At 40.2% G+C, this 25853-nt stretch overlaps 1 protein-coding gene across 3 annotated transcripts in view; it reads right to left on the bottom strand.

Annotated features, from left to right (window-relative positions):
• Nucleotides 1–25853, bottom strand: part of DIAPH3 (diaphanous related formin 3) — a 535934-nt gene that overhangs the window by 119720 nt on the left and 390361 nt on the right. For 2 of the 3 annotated variants that reach the window (XM_061133813.1, XM_061133814.1), the window contains 2 exons: nucleotides 11124–11219; nucleotides 10598–10657 (listed from right to left, as the gene is read on the bottom strand). In XM_061133813.1, the coding sequence (XP_060989796.1) occupies nucleotides 10598–10657; nucleotides 11124–11219 (156 nt within the window). The remainder of the gene's footprint in view (nucleotides 1–10597; nucleotides 10658–11123; nucleotides 11220–25853) is intronic. The other variant, XM_061133815.1, reaches the window with a different exon arrangement.

Raw genomic sequence — 25853 nt, 5'->3', positions numbered from 1 at the left:
CGGTCCCTGGGAGTCTCCAGGCGAGAACACTGGAGCGGGTTGCCATGCCCTCCTCCAGGTTAAGGCGGGGAGCCCTAGCCAAAAGATTCAAGTCCATAGAAGGTGGTCACGTAGGCCCTTCCCTGGCAGACCAGTGGTTAAGACTCGGAGCTTCCACTGCAGGGGGCATGGGTCTGATCCCTGGTTGGGGAACTAAGATCCCGCATGCCATGTTGTACGGCCAAAAACAAGGGCACGTGAAGGCGCAGAGACACACTGCGGGGCTACGTGCAGACAGAGTCTGGGACGAGCGTGATGTGGCTGCAAGCTGAGGGACCTGGAGGACAGCCACCTCCACAAGAGAGACGGGGGGACGGGGCCTCCCTCAGAGCCTGCAGGAGGAACCCGCCCTGCCCACACCTTGAGTCTGGACACCCACCTACAGGATCCCCACAGAGCACTCCCAGGCCCTCGGTTTGGGGAATCTGCTTGGAAGCCCTAAGCCCTGGGTGCCAGCTCTACCCCCCCCCCCACAGCATTCTCTTTCCTATCTTCACATCTTGCTGTTCCAGGCTGACCATGTCTTGACTTCACAGAATTTGACGCTGGTTTTTGCTGCTTTTTCTCCTTGTGGCTTTGCAGTAACACCCAAGGGGAAAAAGAGGTAAAAACACCTTTATTATTTTATTTTAAAACCAAAGTCTCTATAGACTTTTAATTTTTTTGTCTTTTTCTCTTTGAAACTAGTTCATACCAATTAATACATCTTAAGTGCAGCACAGGAACTATCATATGTAAAAGAATTAATTTCAATCTCTCTAATTAGTAGACTCATTCTGCAAACCACTGCCACTTTGCACAAGAATTTATAATAACTTTCTATTGACAAATGCGTCATGCAGGGCAGGCAGAAAAAGAGAAGAACGCAGAGGAGCTGACAGATACTGAACTTACGGAAACCTGCTCAATTATAGGCATGCTGGCTTCCCAGGTGGCAATGGTGGCCAAGAAAGAACTCGCCTGCCAACGCAGGAGATGAAAGAGACGAGGTTTCTATCCCGGTCGGGAAGATCCCCTGGAGAAGGGCATGGTAACCCACTCCAGCATTCTTGCCTGGAGAATCCCATGGATGGAGGAGGATGGTGGGCTATGGTCCATGGGGCCGGAAAAAGCTGGACACCACTGAAGCAACTCAGCACGCCACAGAGGTACTTTAGTCGAGTCCTTTCACATGTTTTCACTTAACGTTAAACAGCCTAAGAAGCACACAGTATAATTTCTCTTTTTTATAGCCGAGGAAAAGTAAATGCAAAGGTTAAATAAGCTGCTAGGGTCATCCTTTCACTAAGTCAAGAAGTCACAGCGAGGCCTGACTGCCCCTGAAGCCGCTGCCTGATTCCACGCTGTTTTCAAGGTCAGACTGTTTGGCCAGATCACTCAAGGCTTTTAGAAACAGCGTTCAAAAATATGACTACTTTTACAAATAGTCAGTGAGTACGAACAGCTATTGCTTTAAGCAACTACTATGCCTGACAGGCATTTGGCAAAACCTTTATTTCTGATACTGACAACACTTGGAAAGTGGTTTCTATCTGTGACTGCTCCAAACTGACCTTTATTTTTAATGAGGGCAAATAAAATAAATTATAAAAACAAATCTAGTAGTCCCTTAGAAACAGTGAAGTTTAGCACCAAGTGCTGTTAGCAGGAAGAGACCTCAGACACACGATGCAGCGGGCACCTGCTGGGGGAAAACCAGAAGCACTGGGTCACTGCCTCCTCACACGCAACACCACACCCAGACCACGCCGAGACCAGCGCGGTACAGACGTTCCAACAGAGTTTCCTCTACTTTACTAACTAACTGCTACTACACGGAACACCTTGCCCTCTCAGAACCGGGATGACTCCGCCTGGCTGGCGCCCTAAAGCTCACTCAGCTGGCCCACGCCAAACTGATCCCTACGGTTACACTTGGAGATCAGGCAACTGGAGAACCAACCGCCCTTTGTCACGGGACCTGGGGAGCACCTCAGCTAATTTTCTTTCCCTCAGGTTTTACAGACAGTTATTAATACACAAGTGATAGTCTCTCTTTTCAGCTGGCCCACTGATACAGACATCTTCCTGCATCTCCCTGAGCAGTAACGTTTCACAATCCGTCCAGGAGATGTGCCACTCTCTGCTGCCCTTGCCCCACGTGCCCACACAGAACCTGCCGCTTGCAGGAGAAGCCCTTGCATTCCAGTTCTCAGAGAAGAGGATGCCATCAGGTGAGACCCCAAGCTCCTGACTCAATATTTGTGTCTACTTCTCTCCACACACCCTTCCTTTTCACCATCCAGGTGCTCAAACCTGTGCTCTCGCATCCCACCCCCAGGAACCTCACCCTCACTACCGCCCCAGCAAACACGCATCTCTCCCCACTAGAGTGCCTTTCCTTCAGAATGGACGCTAAAGCCAACGCCACACAAAAGACAGAGTCACAGCCCTCTCACTGAACTACAACCCGTTTTAGTTCCAGCTACTTCTCTTCTGTTTCATTCTCTCACGCCCGAGCTTGTAGAAAGGACAGCCTCCACGACGCCTGCACTCAGCACTGTCTGGCTTCGTTCCTACCGTCCCGCCACAAACACTCCGCCAGAGGTGAGTGGTGCTGTCTGTGCCCTTGGGCCCGCTCTGTGCCTGGTGGGCCTCCGACCTCGACGGACCTGGCCTTTCTCAAGCCTGGCTTTGCGGACCACTCCGTGTCTTGGCCTCTCAGAGACTGTTGCTTCCCAGCTGCAGAGTCTAGTGAGTCTTGCACATCTTCCTGCCAGGAGACCCAGCAAGACTAATGACCACCCTGGGTGCAAGGATACTGTCAGCTCCCCGCGTCCTGAGTGAACCTCCACAGTGGCGCTGGCTCACTGGACCTTAACTGCTCATCCTAAACAGTTTATCTGTCACTAAAATTACAGACTTGTAAACCATTTGATATGTTCCCCACATTTGTGACTATGTCAGTTAAAGATCAGTTTTCAAAGGACAAAAAAATTACGGTAAACATCATGAGACTCTTACTGATGCAGTCACAAATGTGGAAAATGCATCATGCATACATGTATAAAAATGTAACGTGTAGAAACAGAAAATTTGTAACAAACCAGTAATCAAACAAGAAAAAAATTATTTTTTATTCTTTGGGGAATTTGATAAAATCAACAGATCCTTTTAGCAGGGTGAAAAAAAAAACCCAAAAGCCCCAGCACAAAATCTAGAACAAAATTAAAGTTCAAGGAGTTTCTAAAGTCCATCCACTGACTCCTTACAAATCCAGATTCTGAATCTAGGCTTTAAGAAAAGGATAGATTTAGAATGGACCAAAAACATTTAACAGTAACCATTACAGCCCCCTGAGTAACACAGACAGAGCAGCTCTCTCAGGGACGTCAAGGACACCCCTTTCTCACACAGTGGTTCTCTATCCCCTGTGCAGTTTAGTCTCAGCCTTCGGCATACAGCCGTGAATGCTCACTAAAGGAAAGGCATTTGTTATTTCTTGCATAAATGTCCTTTTAAAACAACTTGAGAATGTTCTGACCTGTTCATGCTTAAGAGTCTGTCCGATAAGGACTCGCCAAAAGGTTGTCCTGCCCTGACTGCAAAGGAGAAAGGCCTTCCTGTCCGCCCACAGGGCACCGGGACCTGGGCGGGAGCCTCTTGAGTCTGCTCTTCCTCCTGCGGGACTGTACAGTAAGGAGGAGAGACTGATGCCCGAACAAAGTGTAAAGTCACCCAAACTGTTTTACATTCCTGGCCTAGAAAAGTCTCCTTAAAAAATATTTAAGTCTTTTGACAGTTACAGGTAGCATTTAATTCCGCCTGAAAGCCCAAGTGTAAGGGTGTAAAAAACAATTAGTATTTTAGTAGTTCCCGTCCTTAGACAGGCACAAATTCATCAGAAAGAGAACAAAAAATCATCTCAAGAAAATAAGCCATATTATTTGTTAACGCTTTTCTAGTTTAAAATAGGATATTATTATTATTATTATTTTAATGAAAATGGTAGCCCAGATCGCCAGCCCAGGTGGGATGCATGAGACAGGTGCCCCGGCCTGGTGCACTGAGAAGACCCGGAGGGATCGGGTGGAGAGGGAGGTGGGAGGGGGGATCGGGATTGGGAATACATGTAAATCCATGGCTGATTCATATCAATGTATGACAAAACCCACTGGAAAAAAAAAACTTATTTCCAAATTGAAAATCACCTAAATAAATATTTTCCTCTGTAAAAAAAAAAAAAAGAAAATGGTAGCCCATATACTACTTTGATAGATAAGGTTTTCTAGACAAAGACTGGTTTGGGATAGTCCTCCCTGTTTTCAGAAAAGCCTGAAGGCAGCTCGTGCTCAGTAGACACCACTGAAAATCTTACACATTTCATAATTCTGCCTCAAGACAAATTCTTGCTGCTCATGGAAAAGGTAGGTCAAGAAATAAAGGGACTGAAGGCCGAGTGCAGCAGGGAGGGGGATGGTTGTGTGTGAAGTTTTAATACATCAACAACAAACCTGTCCTGTGAGCTTCCTTTAGTTATTTTGTGAGAAATATGCTAATTCAAAGATATCTAACTAGCTTCACATTTAATTCTGACTCCAGTCTTGGAGAGGCAGAGCAGCTGTGCCTGGAGGCAATACAATCTTATTTCTATAAAAATCCCTCAAAGCTCCATACATAAGTGGGAGAGTAAAAATAGATAATCAAATCCAAATTAAGGCTATTAAGAATTGATTTAGTGTAAAGATAATATAGCAAGATTTTGTTTAGGTTATGGATGTTCACTAAAAATGTGTAATACTTGTTTGCCTAAAATTTTGATTATGTTTTATCTTATTTTGTCACAGTTAAATAGTTTTATCATTAGGGATTTTAATTGCATATAGTTTATAGAATTCTTTCTGATTACTCTATATCCATTTAACCAAAAAAAAAAAAATTCCACAGTACCACTTAATGAAAAGAGAACCATCTAATGAGATGCAATCAAACTGCCAGCAGATGCTCCATAAGATGTGGTTGAACAATTCCTGTTTGTAAAAACCTTTGTCACAAACGTTTTATAGAGTCTACAGGGGAAAAGAAGTCCCTAAAGAGAGTAGAAATTACTGTACCCTGAAAAACACTGGTCCCTCAGTTGTAATACTCAGTTTTAAAAAGATAAAAGGAAAGAAACTAAAGAAAAAAAATGGGGTAAACCACGTCCTTGAAAGTCTTCTTTCAACTTATAATGAAGGTTCCTCTATCACGCAATCTTCCTTTTCATCCGTCATCTGCTTCCGTCACTGCCTGTGTCCACTCTAAGGCTCAGTCCTTGTACTCTCTCGGCTAGAGGATTTCCTGCAGATAACTCATGTGCTTATGCAGTTGTGAGCTCGTCTCTGTGAGGATCTCAACACAGAGCTCTGACCTGGCTTCTCGCCTCACAGCCTGACAAGCTCTCGGACTCTCCCCATTCCCTGAAGCCGATCTATGGAAATTTCAAAGTGGCTACTGGGCCCTTTCCATTCTTCCTTCTAACACATGTCACTGCAATTCCATACGAAGTGCTCAGACTTGTCACTTTCCTGCTCAAAAGCCTCAAGAGTCCAAGTTCTTGGCCTGGCATCAGACTCTCCATATACTTCTTCCCTATCTGGGCCTTTATTTTTAACCAGGTCAGTTTATTCACTAATACCCAAATATGGTATGATATTATTAAAATGCATTAATAAATATTTTGATTATTTTGGGTTACTATTTTCTATCAACTATAGAAAATCTTTAGATTTCAAATGCACTGTGTTGAGTAAAGAAATGAGACAATGCCCTGTACTTGTTAGCAGATGCTTTCATTTATTTACTGTTGTTAAACTTTGCTTGATTAAGCAAGGGAAAGAAATCAAATTAATAAGTTACTCTGCACTGCTAAGGAGTGAATAATTTAATCAAGATTGAACCTCACCCTTCACATCTGATGCAATAATCTTCAAACCTGTGATGATCAAATATCTCCTTTTGATGACAGATAATATTCTAGGGAGAAGATGAGAAGGAGTTACCTGGTCACAGCTTTAGCAAGTGACATACTAAGCCCTACGTATTTGGGTAACAACAGCACATATGATTTTGCTCAATGTACATTAATTGTTCTATTCAAGTCTAAGTGTAGACATGTCTATATTCATTCAACACATTCTTACTAAAAACACCCATTGTTTGTTGGTTTGTTGGTTGTCAGGCACCAACCCAGCGAAGAACTGGGGCTGCAGCAGTTAACAAAGCAGAGACCCTCCTTGTCTGCACCTATGGGACTGAGGACAGATGAGGCAGATTGATGAGAATACTTTAAGGGAAATGCAGGCTGCAAAATGGGAAAACTAGAGTGCTCGTAAGAGCATACAGGTCCTAATAAGGGCAAATGGTTTGCTTTTTTCCAGTTTACTTGTAACTGGAGGATGACTGCTTCCCAGTGTTGCATTGGTTTCTACCATGTAACAGTGTGAATCGGCCTTCAGTATACACATGTCCACTGCCTCCTCAAGCTCCGTCCATCCCCACCCCGTTCCACCCTTCTAGCTCGAGCTTGCTGTGCTATGCAGTGACTTCCAATTCGCTATCTATTTTACATATGGTAATTGAGTATTAATCAGCCATAAAAGGGGATGAAACTGAGTCAGTTCCAGTGAGGCGGGTGAACCTGTGTGTGCTCAGCTGTGTCCGACTCTTTGTGACCCCAGGGGCTGGGGACTGCAGACTCCTCTGTCCGTGGGTTGAACCTGGTGCCTGTTACACAGTGAAGTCAGTCAGAAAGAGAGAAACAAACACTGTCTGTTAGCACAGTATCTGGAACCCAGAAGAACGGGCCCGGTGAGCCTACCTGCAGGGCAGGAACAGAGACCCAGGCTGGAGCGCAGGCTGGTGGACACAGCAAGGGAAAGAGAGGTGGCCGAAGGGCGGGAGGAGCCCTGCAGGCCCACAGCCCCACAGGGTTCAGACTGGGAGTGTGTGCACATGCTGCTTCTGCTTTTTGCCTCACTCTTGCCATCAGGGTTTTGCCTCATTTCTATTTATCCTTCAAAACTCAGCTTTGATTCCAGGTCCCTCTAGAGGCCAAATCTGAACTGTCTCATAAAGTCTGGATTGGTCTTTATGGTATTCCAAAAGCTCTGTGCATGACTGCTATCTTGGCACTAACCAGACACATAAGAACTGTTACTCAGCTGTCTCCTAACTGGATGGTGAATTCTTAGACAGTATCTCTGCATCTAAAGTGTCCGGCAGTGCTTAATACATTTTGCTAAACAACTGAGCAAGTGAAGGCTTAACAAAGAAAAATACCACTCACGATTTCTTACTAGGTCTTAACAGACAAAGCAAAAGATAAAACAGCGAAAGGTTTTAATGGAAGTATTTTGAGTAGAGGTTTAGCACTGCACAAGGGCTGGATTATTCCGTGTGTACAATTTCTCTGTTTGTAAAGTTTATAGGAGTTAGAGCGCTTGAGGTCATCTTTTGCCAAAATATATCCTGTGATACTTTAGCTCCAAGGTCTCAGAGGATACATTATCAGGATTTTCTCATTCTGAAATAGAGATGAATCCCCCTCTTTCTAGCCCACATACACACAAAGTCTATATTTATAATCTAAAATTTTCATGATTTTTTAACAGTATATTAAATTAATATAGATATTTTAATAGAGTTTATTAAAAGAAATAAACAATGGTCCTAATTCCAGAAGGTGGTTTATTCTTGCGATCCAAGCCTCAGATAAAAGAGTGCTATGCTAGTGGTTCTACCTGGGAACGAGGGAGGGGACAGACCAGAGGCTAGAAAATGTCTGAGTGCATGTGAGAGTGTATCTCAGTGGCACGAATTTATGTTACAAAAGAAAGAACATGGACGCACGTGGCTCATCAGGATGACGAGAAGAGGGAAAAACAGTGATTCAAGCTGCTGTGTTCAGACACGACATAGCACAGAGATGAAGAAGCTGGACTCGGAAGTCAGGCAGACCTGTGTCTGAAACTTGGCCACAGGACCAGAGGCAAACTATGAGACCTGTTCAATCTTTGGTTATGTTTTACTATAAAACAGAGATAAAAACAATGACTATCTGATAGGATTATTAAGAAGATTAAAAAGGATATATATATAAAGCATTTCAACATACTGTCTGGCTTCTAACTCAAATAACTCAATAAGCAAAGTAATGTAGTAAATATTAGCCTATTAATACTATTATTATTATTAAGATGCAAACAAATTTAAAATACTGTAGAAAATCTCATAGATCTTTTAAAAATAATAAGGTATCAACTACTATATATTTTTAGAAAATACAAATATCAGTTGTTAGTTTTAGTACATGAGGTGAAGTCGCTCAGTCGTGTCCGACTCTTTGTGACCCCTGTGGACTACAGCCTACCAGGCTCCTCTGTCCATGGGATTTTCGAGGCAAGAGTCCTGGAGTGGGTTGCCATTTCCTTCTCCAAGTACATGAAAGTAAATCAAAAAACAAAAGGGGTTTACGTTACATTTCAATCACATAGTGCAGTTGTAAGGTTAATATTTTTAGTGAAAACAAAGTAATTTTTCAAAATAGATTTAAAAATGAATTCTAAAATGTTATCTTTTCAAAAATTACTCATGATCCTTGTTGCAATGTTCTTAACTAAATTCTGCATTTTTCAAGGTCTAGTGTAATAAATCTTCCATTATACATGTATCTTTAAAAATAAGTCTGGTCATTTGAATTTTTTTTTCTACTTGGTGAGAAACATAAAGGGAAAACATAAATATCAATGAAAATAAGTTTTTAAAATGCCTTAAACGATTACATTTATCTTAGAACAGAGAATTTGATCTTTAAGATATATCTCCTTTGACTTGCTATATAATTTACTTACTTAATTATCACAAAAACCTTAGACTTAAGATAGTAAGTATATCAGCCTTGATAAAAAGAGAAGTGCAGTGCTTACCTGCTTTTTTCATCTGGACCAAAAATATCAGAATTCATAATTATAGACAAACCTTTGTAGCCTGGACACGTTACTAACTATAAATTATAGTCATAAAAGGACTGTTCTTCTGAAGGCCAGTATACGAATTTATCTTAAAGTTTTCCCCTTCATAGCAGCCAGAATACTTAATCACAGCTTGGGTATCTATATGCCATTATAATCATATTATATCATGATTGGGTCTTCTCTACAATGACTTACAATGCAGGCTGAGTTATTTCACATATTGCATTAATAGTAATTTAAAAATCTAAGTACTCATATGCAATCAAATAAGAAACATGATGGGAATCAACACTAATGTTACAGTTATGTCACTAAGTAGCTCTGTACTCTTAGAAAGCTCTCAGCCTCTCTGAGTTTCTCTATCCTCTACACACTTTTTGCCAATATTTAGTAAATAATTACCCAAAGCTAGAAATTAATTATCCACAATGAATTTTTCTGACTTAGTACAATTTTTTCTTCCTATTTCTAGAATAGCTAAAAGCAAAACAATAAAAACAAACTGTTGAAAAAAGTCAAAAGATCTATTTAAAATTTCGGTGTACATTTTTTTACTTTTTCTTTCGTTTATTAAGCAACTATTACGTATACTTCATCTTGATCAGTAAGCACCTACACAGCTAGTAAAAGATCATTACATTCATGCCCCTTTCTTATTTACCTCATATTCTTTTTAGGTTACTCTACAAATCCGACATAAGTTTCTCTATTCAGTCACACATTAACACTTCTAGAACGTTAACTCATCTGTACCCAAAACAACCCAAATAAAGTCTGTCAAGTATCTTTTCATTTATGAATCTAGTAAACTTTGCTAACACCTCACTGAATAAATGTCAATCACGATGGATGAATTTGATTTTGACTAGGAAAGGGAAGCAGAAACCATAATACATATCAGTGAGAGAAAGGAAGCCAAAAGTAAATAAAACCCAACCCACACAAAACGGCGTCTTGAAGACAGAAAGAGGGCTCCATGAGCCGGGGGTTCAGGAGCCAGCCGGGGATGTACGAAAGGAGCCAGTCTCAGATAAATACTGGAGACTAAGGTAACTCACCTTTCTTAGTGATTCTAGTACATCCTTCCACAATAATACCACATGAAGCTCTCTGTGTTAAAGATTTGGCCACAGAGTTGGTCACAGTGTTTCACACTGTACTGGCAAATATGGTAGAGTAAAAGAGGTAACAATTCAGTAATTCAAACTGCATCTTAATGTAAAGTAAATATACTGCTCAAAACAGGATAAGGAGAAAACAAAGTTTTTGAAAGGAGACATTGGACAACACTGATTATAAATGTGTGAGATAACTTCAAATAATAATAATAAAAGCAAAATATGTCCTTGAGACCTGAAAGAAGACTCTGTGACACTACCTCCAGGCACTAATGGAGGGATGGAAAATCTGAGTGTACAATCTCATCACAAATATGTACATCCTCACATTTTTACTCTTTTAGTCACACTGAAACTCAAGAACATCATAGCAGCCTACTACAATCACAGATCAACAGGATAAAAGTAGATAAGAAGAATGTGCAATTTATGAATACGGTTTATTACCATGGTTACAAACTTTCAGAATAGGCCTCTGAGATGCTGGACTGAGACTCTGCCGAATATCTGTTAAAAATACATATACATAAAAGAAACTTAATATAGAGCTCTGCTCATCTCAGGAAGTATAACAATATTAGACATTTTTCCAAGGTTAAGTATTTCCGGAAGCGAAGCAATGCTTCAATACCCTGATATACTTGAAGCAACAATGTTATGACTTTTACTTCTCCTTTAACTATGCTACTGTGAACTCCACTGGGATAAGGTACATCTGGTCCCTTAGATGAGACAGGCCCGTCTCACTAATCAGGCTTTCCCAGGTTCAGCGCGTTGATTTGTTAACATGCCAGTGACACTGGCCAACTGGAACGCTTCTCTCTCCGACACTTGTCATTGCAAAACTCCTGAAGAGATGCTGCCCACAGCACCACATTCGTGACACATGACTTTAAAAGAATTATAAAAAAGGGGAGTGCTGTTCTTTGTTACAGTTCCCTAGAAAGCAACATGAAAGAAGCATAATGTTCACCTTTTGGCTTCGGTGTCCTTTTCCTTCGGTCGCGGAAGGCAGCCCCCGACTGCAAGGCCTCCAGCAGACTATCCATCACTCCTGTCTCATCACCCTCTGTGAAAAGAGAAGCCGGGAATTCCATCATCCCTCCGGGTTACCATAGCAATGTCAAACCACATGCAGGAACTGGTGATGGTATGGTAGGGGAAAGAAGATCAGATGCCAGGTCTAAGCCAGCAATTTCAAAATATGAAAGGACTTTAACTCCCCCAGAAATCAAATATCTTTTAATGAAATCTGTCTCATTAGTGCCTCTGCCACTGTCCACTAAAGAGAACCAAATTCCACTGATTCACTTTAGAGCACTGTTTTTATAGTCTGGTGGCATAATAACTTTAAATGGAATGTGGGTCTAGTCATATCTGTGTCTTGGGTTATCATAAATCACATTTCCCTTGTAGAAATGGGTTACTTTCAAGGCATCAGCTCCTATTCTAAAATCGACCAGGTGTGGGAGAATGTTTCTGTTGTTATAGAGATTCTGCTGTCTAAATTTATTGTACAAAATTATATTTCTAGGCCAACTTCTGTGAACATGCTCCCAACAGCTGATTCTTCATATCAGAGGATAATTGTCCCCAGACTTTCAGTGACACAGAACAATCACTATAAACTTTTACAGAAAGTATGAAAAGTTTGTCTTTTTAATGAAAAATAAACCAAAAGAGGCTCCGAAAAATCTGAAGGATAGAAACACATTATGATTAGTTTAAACTGATATTCTACATATAATTGATGAGATTCTGGATATAGAGCCAACTCTCTGTATTTAGTTATTTTGTAATAATCTATAGTTACATATGTCCATGCTAAATGCTTTTTAAAGGAAGCTGTTAAAAAAAGGGGGGGTGGTTCAAAGAAACTACTGGTTCAAACTAAATCCATGGAAATGCCAAAGATTTTTTTTTTTTTGGTCCCTGAGAGAGTAGTTATTTTCAGGCATTCTATATGAAGTTGTATGACTGGTACACAGTCACGTCTAAAATACTACATAACTATTTTCCTCTGGATTTTTTCTTTTTTGAAATGCAATCCTTTTCTAGGGAACATATGAGAAACGAACTCAGTAGAGTACAAATAACATACTCATTTACAGTTTATAAACAGATATATAAATATAAATACGTATCAGATGTTTGCAATCTGGTTCTGTTTCATTTTTAGAAAAGTACTAAACTTCATAGGTATAATGTGAAAAAAGGTGGGTGAGCAATAGAGTATTTGGAGGTTGTTAACTTACATGTAAATTTAGTTCTAAAGTGGTTTAATGGCTATTTTAATTAAAATATATTAAATATTTCAGATATTTTAATTAGTACCTAGCAATCTTGTAAATTTACACTCAAACTCTACTACATTTTTCCTAAAAAGAACTGCAGGTAAAGCTAAATATGTAATATATCTCATTAGTGTGATATTAGTTGTGAATATATCTCATTAGTAAAAGGAAACTTTGAACTTTCCTCAGTAAGTTTGCTGCTGACAGTAGTATTGATGAAGTGACTGTGAAACTATCACACGAGTATTATAAGCCTGAGCAGATGGGTAGACACGTTGATGCAGAACACGGATGCTTGCTGGGAAATACAAATACAGAGTGGGAGGAGGCAAGGAAGAACCATGAAGTGCTGGATTAGACAGAAAGGTATCTGATAAGCTCAAGCTTTTAAAAAAGTACTTTTCTAGCTTCGCAGTCCCAAAGAGCCAAGAAGTAATGACACTAAGGAGCAGTGAGCACACCTGGCCCTCAAATCTTGGCTTCTAAACATTATTTCTCACTGATAGGAACTGCAATACTTACAAAAATGGCTGTTTCTAGGGCTGAGATCAAGGAAGAATGAAATGAGTCAGGAAAACACAGTTGTGCCAGAAAATAAGAAAGGGCTCAAAGACAGATGAGGGGAGGGGCCAGACTGAAGAATGAAAGCGAATGTGAAAGTGTGAGTCACTCTGTCACGTCCAGCTCTTTACAACTCCATGGTCTGTCCATGGGATTCTCCAGGCAAGAATACTGGAGTGGGCTGCCATGCCCTTCTCCAGGAGATCTTCCCGATCCAGGGATCAAACCCAGGTCTTCTGCACTGCAGGCAAATTCTTTACCATCTGAGCTAACAGGGAAGCCTTAGCTAGCAGGGAAAGAAGAATAGCCTTAGCCAAATATAGGACAGTCTGAACACTGAATAGGTAATGATGAGAATGCATTATTATACATTGGAAAAAAGAATCATGAATCCATACTGACACTAAACATTTTAAATTTTATTTAAAAAGGGGAAGAAAAAGCTCTATTGAAAAAAAGAAAATTCACCATATTACAACTCACACAATAAGAATTAATTAGGCAGAAATCATCAATGGTTACAAAAACTATTGTATGTGAGGTTATGGAGGAACATGGCATGGAGAAAACTCACAGATAATACCTTAACCAAATAATCAAATTTGACATCCCCAGTGGGGTACATGGACAACAACTGTCTTCTGAGGTCATGAACTGAAATGGACACAATATAACGTGTGCAGAAATATAAATCTAAATGTAAGGAAACAATATTTTGTGAAACAACTAGTCTAGGTTCTTAAAAGTCATCAATGTCATGAAAGACCAAGAAAGAAAAAAAGAGAAGAAAAGGTTAGGGAAACAGCATTTTATGTTAGAAGAGATTAAAAAGACATGACAACTAAATGCAACACAGAATCTCTGATTAGCTCTTGCAATGCACAAAAGTCACAGATGACATTATTGTGAAAGTTCAATTTTAAAATGTGTTGGGTATTAAATAATTATATTATACCAATGTTAGTCACTTGAGGCTTCCCTTGTAGCTCAGTCGGTAAGGAATATGCCTGCAATGTAGGATACCTGGGTTCGCTTCCTGGGTGGGGAAGACCCCTTGGAGAAGGAAATGATTACCTACTCCAGTATCCTGCCTGGAGAATCCCATGGACAGAGGAGCCTGGCGGACTACAGTCCATGGGGTCACAAGAGTCGGACACGACTGAGCGACTAAACCACCACCACCACCACCAGTCACTTGAGTGTGAAAATTATATTACGGTCAGGTAGGATGATGCCATTGTTCTTGGGAGATAGACGCTGACGTGGTCAAGCTCACTAAACAACTACCCACAGTCTCATGTCCTCAATTTCATGCCTTCGATCATGCTGTTCTGTCTGCATAGAACATCCTTCCTGCTTTCTTCACCAAGCTACCTCCTTCTCCTTCCAGACAGACAACTAAATATCCTTTCCTGACCTATATATGCTGAACTGGGTGCCTTTTTGTGTCCTAATGGCTTGAGGTACATATATCAATAAATCCTCTATAATATTGTTTATGTGATCGTTTCTACCACGAGGCTATTAGTCCACTGAGGGCAAGGATTACGGCTTTCATTTAACATTTAGCAAAGAAAGTGTTTACCAATGTATGTTGACTCTACCAGCAAATGAAGCACGGGTGTGGTCAGCTGGAAGGAGTCCCCACACAGAAGAACAGAAGTTGTGACAGAAGTCAACAACGCTGACTGGCTCGCTCCTCCCCCTGGTCTCACATGTCCGGTCAGCACCTGCCAATATCCTAGGAAGCGAGCTGCTGTTTCCTCTTCTGACTAAAATCAATGTCGGTGGTCCAGAACTGAACTGTTTTTCACCTGAAATACTGTATGTGTTGCCTGAAATGATACTGCTTCTAGTTTCTCCCTAATTCAATTCATTCCATACAGCACTGAAGCAGAATTATGATCCCCTAGTCACAAATTTTCAAAATCACTCACTTCCCACAACATAAAGTCCCAACTCGTTCACTTGGCCCTGACACTGACTCCAATTGCTCTTTAAATCATATCTCTGATTTCCAACATCACAACCTGTTCCTCCACTAAAGGCAACTACCTGTGATTCTCCACAAACATTCTCTCCCATCCATCAGGCTCTACCTGGAACTTCTGTCCCTGGACTTATTCCCCAGTGTTAACAGTTTTGCTTGGCTTCCATTCCCCACTCCTATAATGAAAATTATATAGTATCAGAGTAAGAAGACCTGCATTCTAGTCTGAGCTGTCAACTGGCTACGTAATCATTCCTGAGATGCATAATAGCGATAATACATACCCATGGTTCAGGAGACGATCAAATGAAATCATACAAATGAAAGCACTTGGTAAATTGCTAAGTGATACAAAAATGTATGGAAATAAATTCATAAACGAACTCCATGGTATACTATAGGAAGTTTATGTAATATTCAATTATGTTCTAAGTATTGTTTCAGATACATTATAAATTAAATAACTCTTTTATAGCATATTGAATTATGCCTTTGAATAACATCATTTCTATGGGAAGTTCGGTTCAGAAATACAAGTAGACTCTTAAAATAACCCAATGGGTAAGATGTGGACACAAAATAAAGATGTTTTCCCAAATGCTGAAAATGCATTTAAAATTTTTACTTGACACACGTTTACTGAGGGCTCTGATGTGCCAGAATATTACTAGGCATTCAAGATATCTAGGTCCCAAGAATTAACAAGAGGTGTTTCCAGCTCTCCAGAAGTGGTAAAGTGTGCTAGGTATGGAGGGTTATATCGGAGATGTAAGTTTTCCCAGTGAATTAAAACCTGGTGAACAAGCATGAGTGGACCATGGCAGGGACTGGGGAGGGAACAACACATCTGGCAGAAGAAACGCAGATACAAAGGCAAGAGTTAAAGAAGTGAGGTATAATAAAGTATTTTGCTGTTGTTCTTTAGTTGTTCAGTGGTGTCCAACTCTTTGCAACCCCACTCACTATAGCCTTCCAGGCTCCTCTGTCCATGGGATTTCTCATGTGAGAAGACTGAGGTAGATTGCCATTTCCTTCTTAAGGGATCTTCCAGACTCAGGAAAAGTATTTAAATGACTCATGTTTACATTATTCAAATACAAACCAGAGAAATAAAAATTATCCATTTTTATCATGGACTAGAATTCAATTTCTTTAACTACAAGTCAATTGATATTCAAAATATTTATAGCCTCTCTCCTGCTGTGAAAACTCTTTTAAATAAATAGACTAACTGCAATAGTCAAAGCTGTGCTTTGTCAGAACAACATATCACCTTGCTTAATTTCTAAATCATATTTTAAAAAGTCACTTGGTTTCAAGGGAAACAGAAGGGAGAGTTAAGGATGAGACGTTTCTAAAGAAGAGTCAACAGGATGCGAGGACAGGCAGAGAGGGGCTCTGTTAAGGTGATCACAAGGGAGACAAGTAGGCTACAGGAGAGAAAGGGGGCCAAGAAACTAAAAGCAAATCTGCTGGGATGGGCCATTTACAAAAATATTCTTTCTTATTTCACAGACCTGTCAGAAAGTTGAAGAGAACAATGATAGATATATACAAATACCAAGCAATTTTTGTTAATTACTGTATAAACCTAGAAATAATATTGCTGTCCTACAGGAAGCAATCATGGAATACTAACCAGAGGGGTGAGGAATACTGACATCATTGCACTATTATGGATGTATGTCTGCAAGCTCAGTCGTGTCCGACTCTTCGCCATCCTGTGGACTGTAGCCCGCCAGGCTCCTCCGTCCATGGGATTCTCCAGGCAAGAATACTGGGGTGGGTTGCCATTGCCTTCTCCAGGCGAGCTTTCCAACCCCAGACATCCAACCCAGGCCTCCTGTGCCTCCTGCACTCACTGGCTCTTCTCTGACCATCAAGTATGGACAGCTACAAGGTGATGGTCGCGGAGGTAAAGGAGGAAGGGTGCAATGAGGACAGTGTAAGTGGGGAGAGGCACAGAGGAACTAAACTTTCTGCCACTTAGGAACTCAACGGCTAAAGTGAAGAACTGACAAGTGATAGCCTAAGTATACTACTAGAAATAAAGAAGAGGTAAATACAGGAAAAAAAGAGGGACCTAAGAATTAAAAGTGGTTACCTCTGGGAAGTGGGAGTTGAGAGGGTGAGGGGGAGGATCACTTACTGTGCTGTAAGCATACTGTTATTTCATTTAGAAATCTGTAGAAATCACATCGTGGATCCCCTCATGGCTCAGATGGTAAAGAGTCTGCCTGCAATGCAGGAGACCCAGGTTTGATCCCTGGGTCAGGAAGATCTCCTGGAAAAGGAGATAGCAACCCACTCCAGTATTCTTGCCTAGGAAATTCCCATGATAGAGGAGTCTGGCAGGCTACAAGTCCACAATGGTAAGTATGAAAAAATCTAAAAAATTCCTAACAGGAAGAGAAAACCAAAATGGAGGAAGAGAAGAGAAGAGGCTGCTTCTTGACCTAAAGGTGCTTTCCTATGACAAAGGAAAGAAGACAGGTAACAAAAGGTCCAATACACAATGGAGAGTGAGGCAATGGAGATCTCCACCATCTGCAGTGATTTTGGAGCCCCCAAAAATAAATTCTAACAGTGTTTCCACTGCTTTCCCATCTATTTGCCATGAAGTGATGGGACCAGATGCCATAATTTTAGTTTTCTGAATGTTGAGTTTCAAGCCAGCTTTTTCACTCTCCTCTTTCACTTTCATCAAGAGGCTCTTTAGTTCTTCTTCACTTTCTGCCATAGGGTGGTATCACCTGCATATCTGAGGTTTTTGATATTTCTCCCGGCAATCTTGATTCCAGCTTGTGCTTTGTCCAGCCCAGCATTTCACATGATGTACTCTGCATATAAGTTAAATAAGCTGAGTGACAATATACAGCCTTGACATACCCCTTTCCTGATATGGAACTAGTCTGTTGCTCCATGTCCAATTTTAACTGTTGCTTCTTGACCTGCATACAGATTTCTCAGGAGGCAGGTCAGGTGGTCTGGTATCCCCATCTCTTGAAGAATTTTCCACAGTTTGCTCTGATCCACACAATCAAATGCTTTGGTGTAGTCAAAAAAGCAGAAGTAGATGGTTTTCTGGAACTCTCTTGCTTTTTCGATGCTCCAACAGATATTGGCAATTTGATCTCTGGTTCCTCTCCCTTTTGTGATTTAAATCCAGGAAAAACACAATTTCAGGAACCAGATAAAGAGCAAAAGTGTTGAAAAAGGAAAAGAAAAAGGACAAAGAACAGAAAAACCTTGGTTTTTGTGGATGTGTGTATTACGAAGTAAAGTTGAGGCTAATATTCAAGTTTCTGATTCAGCCAATTGGATATAAGTTGGTATTATTCACCAAGTACTGAATTATTTTTGCTTCATGGTACAGTGTGCCTGAGCCAAGAGAAGAATTCAGTTTGTTTATGTTGAGATGATCATGAGATATCCAACTACAGGTTGATTAATGGTGTCTAGAAGGCTTACAGGTTTGAAACTTGGGGGAGAAGAATTGGTTATACTATTAATAATAGATTGAACTTTTAGAAGCATACTGGTCAAACTCTGAGATATAGAATAATACATAAGCATAGCGAAATGGTAGTGAATACAAGTTTTGAATTTAGACAACCTGTATTTAAATTTTGGCTTTCCAATTAGAAAATTGGTGTGACTGGGCAAAGTACTTAGCCTTACTAACCGCCATTCTTTTTCCCTCAACTTTAATATGTGACTAATAATAGCGCCTACTTCATAAGATTATTGAGAGGATTAAAGGCGCTAAATCATGTGTATCACTCAACAGAGTTTCTGGCGCATCATAAGAACTTAACAGTTAGTCTTTGCCGTCGTCATCATTGGAAACCCACTTCAGTACTCTTGCCTGGGAAATCCCACGGACGGCGGAGCCTGGTAGGCTACAGTCCATGGGGTTGTGAAGGGTCAGACATGACTGAGAGACTTCACTTTCACTTTTCACTTTCATGCACTGGAGAAGGAAATAGCAACCCACTCCAGTGTTCTTGCCTGAAGAATCCCAGGATTGGGAGCCTGGTGGGCTGCGGTCTATGGGGTCGCACAGAGTTGGACATGACTGACGTGACTTAGCAGCATCACTGGTATTATGACAAAGCATGAGCTCTGTTAGGATGGGTGTGTGTAGATATAAGAAAAGAGAGCTGAGGGTGAAGCCACAAGGCAAACTAATATGCAACTAATACGTAATGTGAACAGTTCACAGCTGTTTGCAACATGTGAACATCTTCCATTGTGTTCATTTTGAATGTGTTTCCAGAGCTCCCCTTTTTACTCCCACCATCTCTGGCACACCTTCTTTAGGTCTCACCACATATGATATGACTTCAGTAGTAGTAAGAGATATATTAACAGCCTAGAGTTTGGCATGAGGATAGGGAAGAAAAGCTCAGTTTCTGCAAAGAAGTGTTGAAAGTGTGCAGCTGAAGTCCAAAATTCAGAGACTCAGAGTTAAACTTAACTCTTTTTAAAAGAAACACAAGACAGTGGATCCAACAAAATTACATGAATTCATTGTTCATGCTGCTAGTTAAAACCTTCTGGGAACCAGGTTATACTTGCTTTACTTGGTCACCAAGTTCAGTCTTTAGCCTTCTAGAACAAAGCTCAAAATATGAATTAATCAAGATAGCAAAAAGACAGGAATAACTTAAAATAATGTTTTTAAATGTGTCTTTTTTTTTTGCGGGGGGGGGGGCGTGCGCAGCTATGGAATAGTGGTACTGTAGAAGACTCAAGGGTTCCTTGAACAGCAAGGAGATCAAACCAGTCAATCTTAAAGGAAATCAACCCTGAATATTCATTGGAAGGATTAATGCTGAAGCTGAAGCTCCAATACTTTGGCCACCTTATGTTAAATGCCAACTCATTGAAAAAGACTCTCATACTGGTAAGGCTTGGGGGCAGGAGGAGAAGGGGGCGACAGAGGATGATGGTTGGATGGCATCAGCTACTCAATGGACATGAGTTTAAGCAAACTTCGGGAGTTGGACAGGGAAGCCCAGTTGCCGCAGTTCTTGTGGTCACAAAAAGTTGGACATGACTTAACGACCTAAAAACAACAGCATAGTAGGAAAAAATAGCATTGCTATTATTATTATGTGTATTTTGCCATTGTTCAGTGTATAAAATATTAATATTATTACGATTATCATTTTTATTGTTTTGCCAACCAAAGGGGGAAACACAGTAGGCTAATGCCCTCAAAACTACGTGCCTCCCAAATGTGTCTTAATCTAGATATGAAACTGAAAATTTGCCTCAAAAAAATTAATAAGTCAATTTTCATTGGAATTTAAGAAATAAACTAATTAGAACTGTTCTCTCTTATACTATAATTAAATGAATGGCTCAACCATGAGAAGTGGAATTTTATATTTAAAAACCCAATACTTTAGTATTTCTGGTTTTACTCACTAGTCTTCATTATTTGCATATCTTAAATTAAATATATTTCCTATTACAAGTTAGAAGGAAGTTTTTTGTTCTAGCTCTGTGAAAAATGCCATTGGTAATCTGATAGGGATTGCACTGAATCTGTAGATTGCTTCTGGAAGTACAGACATTTTCACAACATTGATTTCTTCCAACCGAGGAACATGGACTATCCCTCCATCTGTTTATGTCATCTTTGACTTCTCATCAGTGTCTTACAGTCTTCTGTATAGAGCTCTTTTGTCTCCTTCAGTTCAGTTCAGTTCAGTGGCTCAGTCGTGTCTGACTCTTTGTGAACCAATGAATCAGTTTACTCCTAGGTATTTTACCCTTTTAGTTGCAATGGTAAATGGGACTGCTTCGTTAATTTCTCTTTCTGACTTTTCATAACGAGTATATAGGAATGGTACTGATGAACTGGCTAGTAGAGCAGCAATGGGGACGCAGACATACAGAACAGACTGACGGACAAGGGTAGGGGAGCAGAGGGAGAGGGAGTGATGAAAGGGGTGCAGTGTGTGGAAGCCTACACACTAACACATGAAAATAGACAGCCAAGGGGAATTTGCCATGTGACTGGGAACTCCAACGGGAGCTCTGCAATAACCTAGAGGGGTGGGAATGGGTGGGAGGTGGGAGGGAGATTCAAGAGGGCGGGAACACACGTACTCACTTGGTTAATTCATGCTGATAACAGAAATCAAACCAATATTGTAAAGCAATCGCCAATTAAAAATACATAAATATTAAAAAAACAAACAAAAAACAAGTTAGAAGGAAAAAACTACAATCTTTTACAAAGAAGGAAGTTTCTCCTTTTTCCGGAAACAAAAATGAAGTCAAGGAGCCAAACTGTTGCACTTAACTCTTGGCTCTCACCAGAGGTGTGCCTGCCTTAAAGACCACCTTGTGTCTCCCTATTTCCTCATCTATCAGATGGGGAATAACAGTACCCACCTCAAAAGGCTGTTGTGAGGGTGAAGTGAGCTAGTCTAAGTAAAGAACATAGGATAATGCTTCACACATGTCAGGAAGCATTTAACAGTAGGCTTCCTGTGTGCTGTTTTGGATCTGTCAGTAGTCCTCTGGTCCTTATTCATTCCTGAATATTCAGGAATTAAGAGGAGAGGCCTGCCTTTCCCGGGGCTGAGGAATCCAGGCATTTCCTTCGTTAGTTTTTCAATACGGTGATAAGTACCCTCTTCCTTTTTATGAACCATATGGTAAAAGTGATTGTTCAAGACTCTCTCTCTTTGATAAGGATTGCCTAATGTTTTGTAACTCTGGAATTTTAATCTTTATCTTTGCTGAGAATAACTACCTTGTAAGACAGTATATATGCCCACGCCACGTTGATTAAAACACCTTTGCTCCATCAGAGCTTGGGTCCCCCTGTCTGTCTGTCTGTCTTTCTCTCTCTCTCCATCTCTCTATTTCTGGCTGATTCCCTGGAGTGCGGAAGCTGGCTGCGTAACCCAGGGAATATTAGCCTCTTTCCTTCTTTCACTCTCTCATCGTCGACTCTGGACCACCAGGTTCTGGTTCAATAAAGGACCAACACACACAGAGTAGGGTTTCAGTACATATTACTATTATTTTTACTATTATGATGACTATTCTTATTCACTAATATGGAGCACATTGCTGAATGGCCAACACAACATATCCATTCCCTATCCTCTCTTTGTCTGCTTCCACTGCAGAGACTGGAAAAGCTAAAACCTCATTTTCCAAAGCTCCCGTGCAGTGAAGCTGAGGGTGGCCCTCTGATGTATCTCTGACTGATAAAACACCCGCACAGTGCTGCTGGAAGCAGAGGAGTCAGATGTGATAACCTCCCCGCTCCTCCTCCTGTCTGGGGCATCCACTGGCGCTGCGTCAGCTGTGGCTGTCAGGGGTGGCTGCAATGATCCCACCCCTTCCTGCTGCTTGGATAAGCCTGGACCCTGACAGCCATCCTAACTCTGAGCACAGATCACAGGGCCATTCTTTAAGGTGCTCTGGATAAAATATAAGGCTATATTTTCAAAGCTTGAGTGAAAAATATTTTGCAGATACATTTGACTGCATAAACTATAATTATTATACTATTTGTTATATTATATTAGATTGGAATCTATATTTTCATGCTATATTAGAGTTATAGAGGCATTCGTAAAAGAAAAAAATTTTTCTTATATGAACTTTCCAGTCTCAAAAAAAAAAAAAGAAAGAAAGAAAGAAATCCATTACTGGATGTCATGTTTAAAGCATGGTTCTATTTTAATTATATAAAGAACTAGGAAAAAGTGGTAATAAAAATTTACTGTTATACATCAAAATGTATTGTTATTAACTTTTAGTTTTCAAACTTCTTATGATTTAGATAGTTGTAAGAAAATGATTTTGGCATCATAGTCATTTAGTTTAACTCATGAAGATATCTGATTTACCTTCTGGAATTTTTTATAAAAGGTCTTTCATTTCAAAAACTATTAATAATATAAACAACTGACAGAATTTCAGAAAAATCAGTTATTGTCTGCTCATTTAATTCTCCTCTCAAATAAAGAGGGCACACCCACTTTTGGAATATAAACACACATAAGGCACAAGACTTAAAGAAACCATACAATCTATGAATGAGTTTGTTATTACAAAATATTAAAGGAAAAACTTATTTGTGTTGTATTAAATAGAAAACCAATGTATTTTTTAAAAAAACACCAAAACACAACTTCAGTAAGTCAGACAATTTCCCAAAGTGTGTACCACAGAATATGAGCCTCTGAGAAGTTCTGTGTGTTCGTGTGTGTTGTGGGGTGTGGAGGGGTGTGGTGGCTCTGTGGTCATACAGACGTGGAAAATAATACACAGTATATGTGGCTCTTGGTAATTTATACTGAATAAATGAAATTCATGACTGAAGTTTACATTGAATATGAAAACTCAAGTCATGATTCATGATAAATGTGGCATTTCAAATCAGCAGAGGATAAGAAAAGACTCACTAACTACTGTGATGGTAGTTTACTTGGATCCTATCCTCCTGCTAACACCAAAATAAATCCCAAGTGGATGAAATGTTTCAACACTAAAAAATAAAACTGCAAAGAATAGTAGACAATATGGAAAAGTGTATTTTTCATTAGGGCTGAAATCGGAAGATCTTCTGGGAAAAATCTGAATACCCAGATGTCATATGGTCTGTACTATAATAAATATCTACAAATCACAAGACTAATAGAACAAAGTCTACACTACACATATACAACAAAAGGAGAAACTAGGAAAAGTGTTTGAAAACAGGCATTCCCTAAATCTCATTTTCTTGAAATAAAGAAGTTTATGACTCAGAAAAAAAAGTCAACAGTTCAATAAAAACAAAAAACCAAAAATCAGACAAACAATGTATTCAGGAAACCCATCATGAAGACAAACAAACAGGGCTTTTATACAGAGGATATAATCCTCAGCCTCATTCATAATTAAAGATTTTTCAAGTATGTCAATAAGAGACCATTTCTCACCTATGGGCGTGGCAATAACAACAACTGAGAATAACTGGTGAAGATTTGAAAACAGATCATCCCACACAGTGTTGTTAGGGGAAATACAGGACTAATGCAACCTCTCTGCAATGCAATTTGGCAATCTGTATCAGAAATAAATTGCACATACCACTTGATGAAATAATTTCTTCCTAAGAAAATTAATTATCTTAACTCATACATGCACAAGGATGTTCAGTACAATGTTGTTTATAAATAATAACAAGTGATTGAAAACAACTTCAATGTCAATTTGCAGGAGACAAACTTAGTAAACTATGACATTCCTACACCAAAGTATGCTGAGGCAAGAAAAAATAATGAAGCATATTTAAATTGTTGATACAGACAAAATCCAAAACATAGTTAAGTGGAGAAAGCCAATCACTTGTTTTATCATGAAGACGCCTAGCAGACCTTTCCATGATCACTCACAACTACTACTTACAAAGCAGAGGATGAATTTCCTGACTTTCTGTTTAGCAATTACTCCACAAGTGACCCACTCTGACTAGCTTGTTCATGGTGACCTATTCTAACAGTTACTAAAGAAAACAAAATTTAAAATCAGTATTGACTCCCTGACAAAATAACGTTGACAAAGCTGTCTCTGTGTGTTGTACAGGGTTAAGGGTGCTGAATAGAGGCCCTCAGATGCAAAAAGCACAGAAAGTCAGGGGAAAATAATGTATCTATTGAAATACATATGTCAATGTGAAATGATGATGACATTTAACAAGATGAGACTCTTACACACAATGAACACCCATGACCCTATAATCACACAGTAACCCAGAGAGGAAAAGGTTAATTACACAACAGACATCATTATTCTAAGTAGAAGCTCACCCACAGGAGCTTCATTGTACTCTGAGAAATAAGTCAGACAACACAATTGCTTACTTCCTATTGAAAACATATTAGCATATATTTTAAACTTGTTTTTTAATATTTTCATATATTAGAAAATTTGGAAGAAGACTTTTCAATGGTTTTGTTCCTCACAGAGTTTTAGAACAAAGAATGAAATAAATTCAGATAGAGCAAATAAAAATGCTTAATTCAATACCAAGAATCCAGGGGAGACTAAGCTAGGGAAGAGAAGTGATTTCACAGGAATTCTCCTTCAGAAAAAGCTGAGACAAATGGGCGCGAGGCCTTGGGGGCCCTCTTCACCAGCACTGGCTGAGCCAGTGACGGGGGTGCAGAGGGACCCAGCAATCAGGCTCCGACAGCAGCATATGGTGCCGAGACGGGGTGAGGGCGGCCGGACTCAGGGCTGGAGAGCTGCCACGGAGGGCTGCTGACAGGTGTGAAAGAGTCAAATTTGGACTTCACTACGGTTAAAGCTGGCACAGTGTGAAAATGTCAAGGCTGGGTGACGAGGAAAACAGTGGTATCACTAACCCAAAGTGAGAGCATAAAAACCAGGTTTCACATGGAACATGATAAGTTAGGTTTTCAATGAATTGATTTTGAGTCAAACTGTTTTGTCCAAGAAGCAGTTGGAAATATAAAACTAAAAGTCTGTAGTTCGATTCAATCCTACAAATATGCACTAAGGAATCTGGGGCAGGCACTGAAACCAGCCCCTGCCCTGTTGCAACGTGACTTACAGTCTAAGGGCAGTTTCAACACACAATCGTGACTATCTAAATGATGAATGCTCCAGGAAAGAAAGCAAAGTGGTATGAAACTGTCGGATACAGAGGCAGCAGGTCAGAGGTACAGCCACCGCTGCTCAGCGGTCACTTCAGCGATTCTTCTTTGGTATCAGTACTTCCCGAGTGGCTCAATGGTAAAGAGTCCGCCTGCCAAGGCAGGTGATGCGGGTTGGGTCCATGGGTCGGGAAGATTCCCTGGAGAAGGATATG

Source organism: Dama dama, chromosome 30 (genome assembly GCF_033118175.1).
Source record: "Dama dama isolate Ldn47 chromosome 30, ASM3311817v1, whole genome shotgun sequence".
Classification (NCBI taxonomy): Eukaryota; Metazoa; Chordata; class Mammalia; order Artiodactyla; family Cervidae; genus Dama; species Dama dama.
The sequence above is the reverse complement of the archived record's forward strand: the minus strand, read 5'-3'. Positions and strand labels throughout refer to the sequence as shown.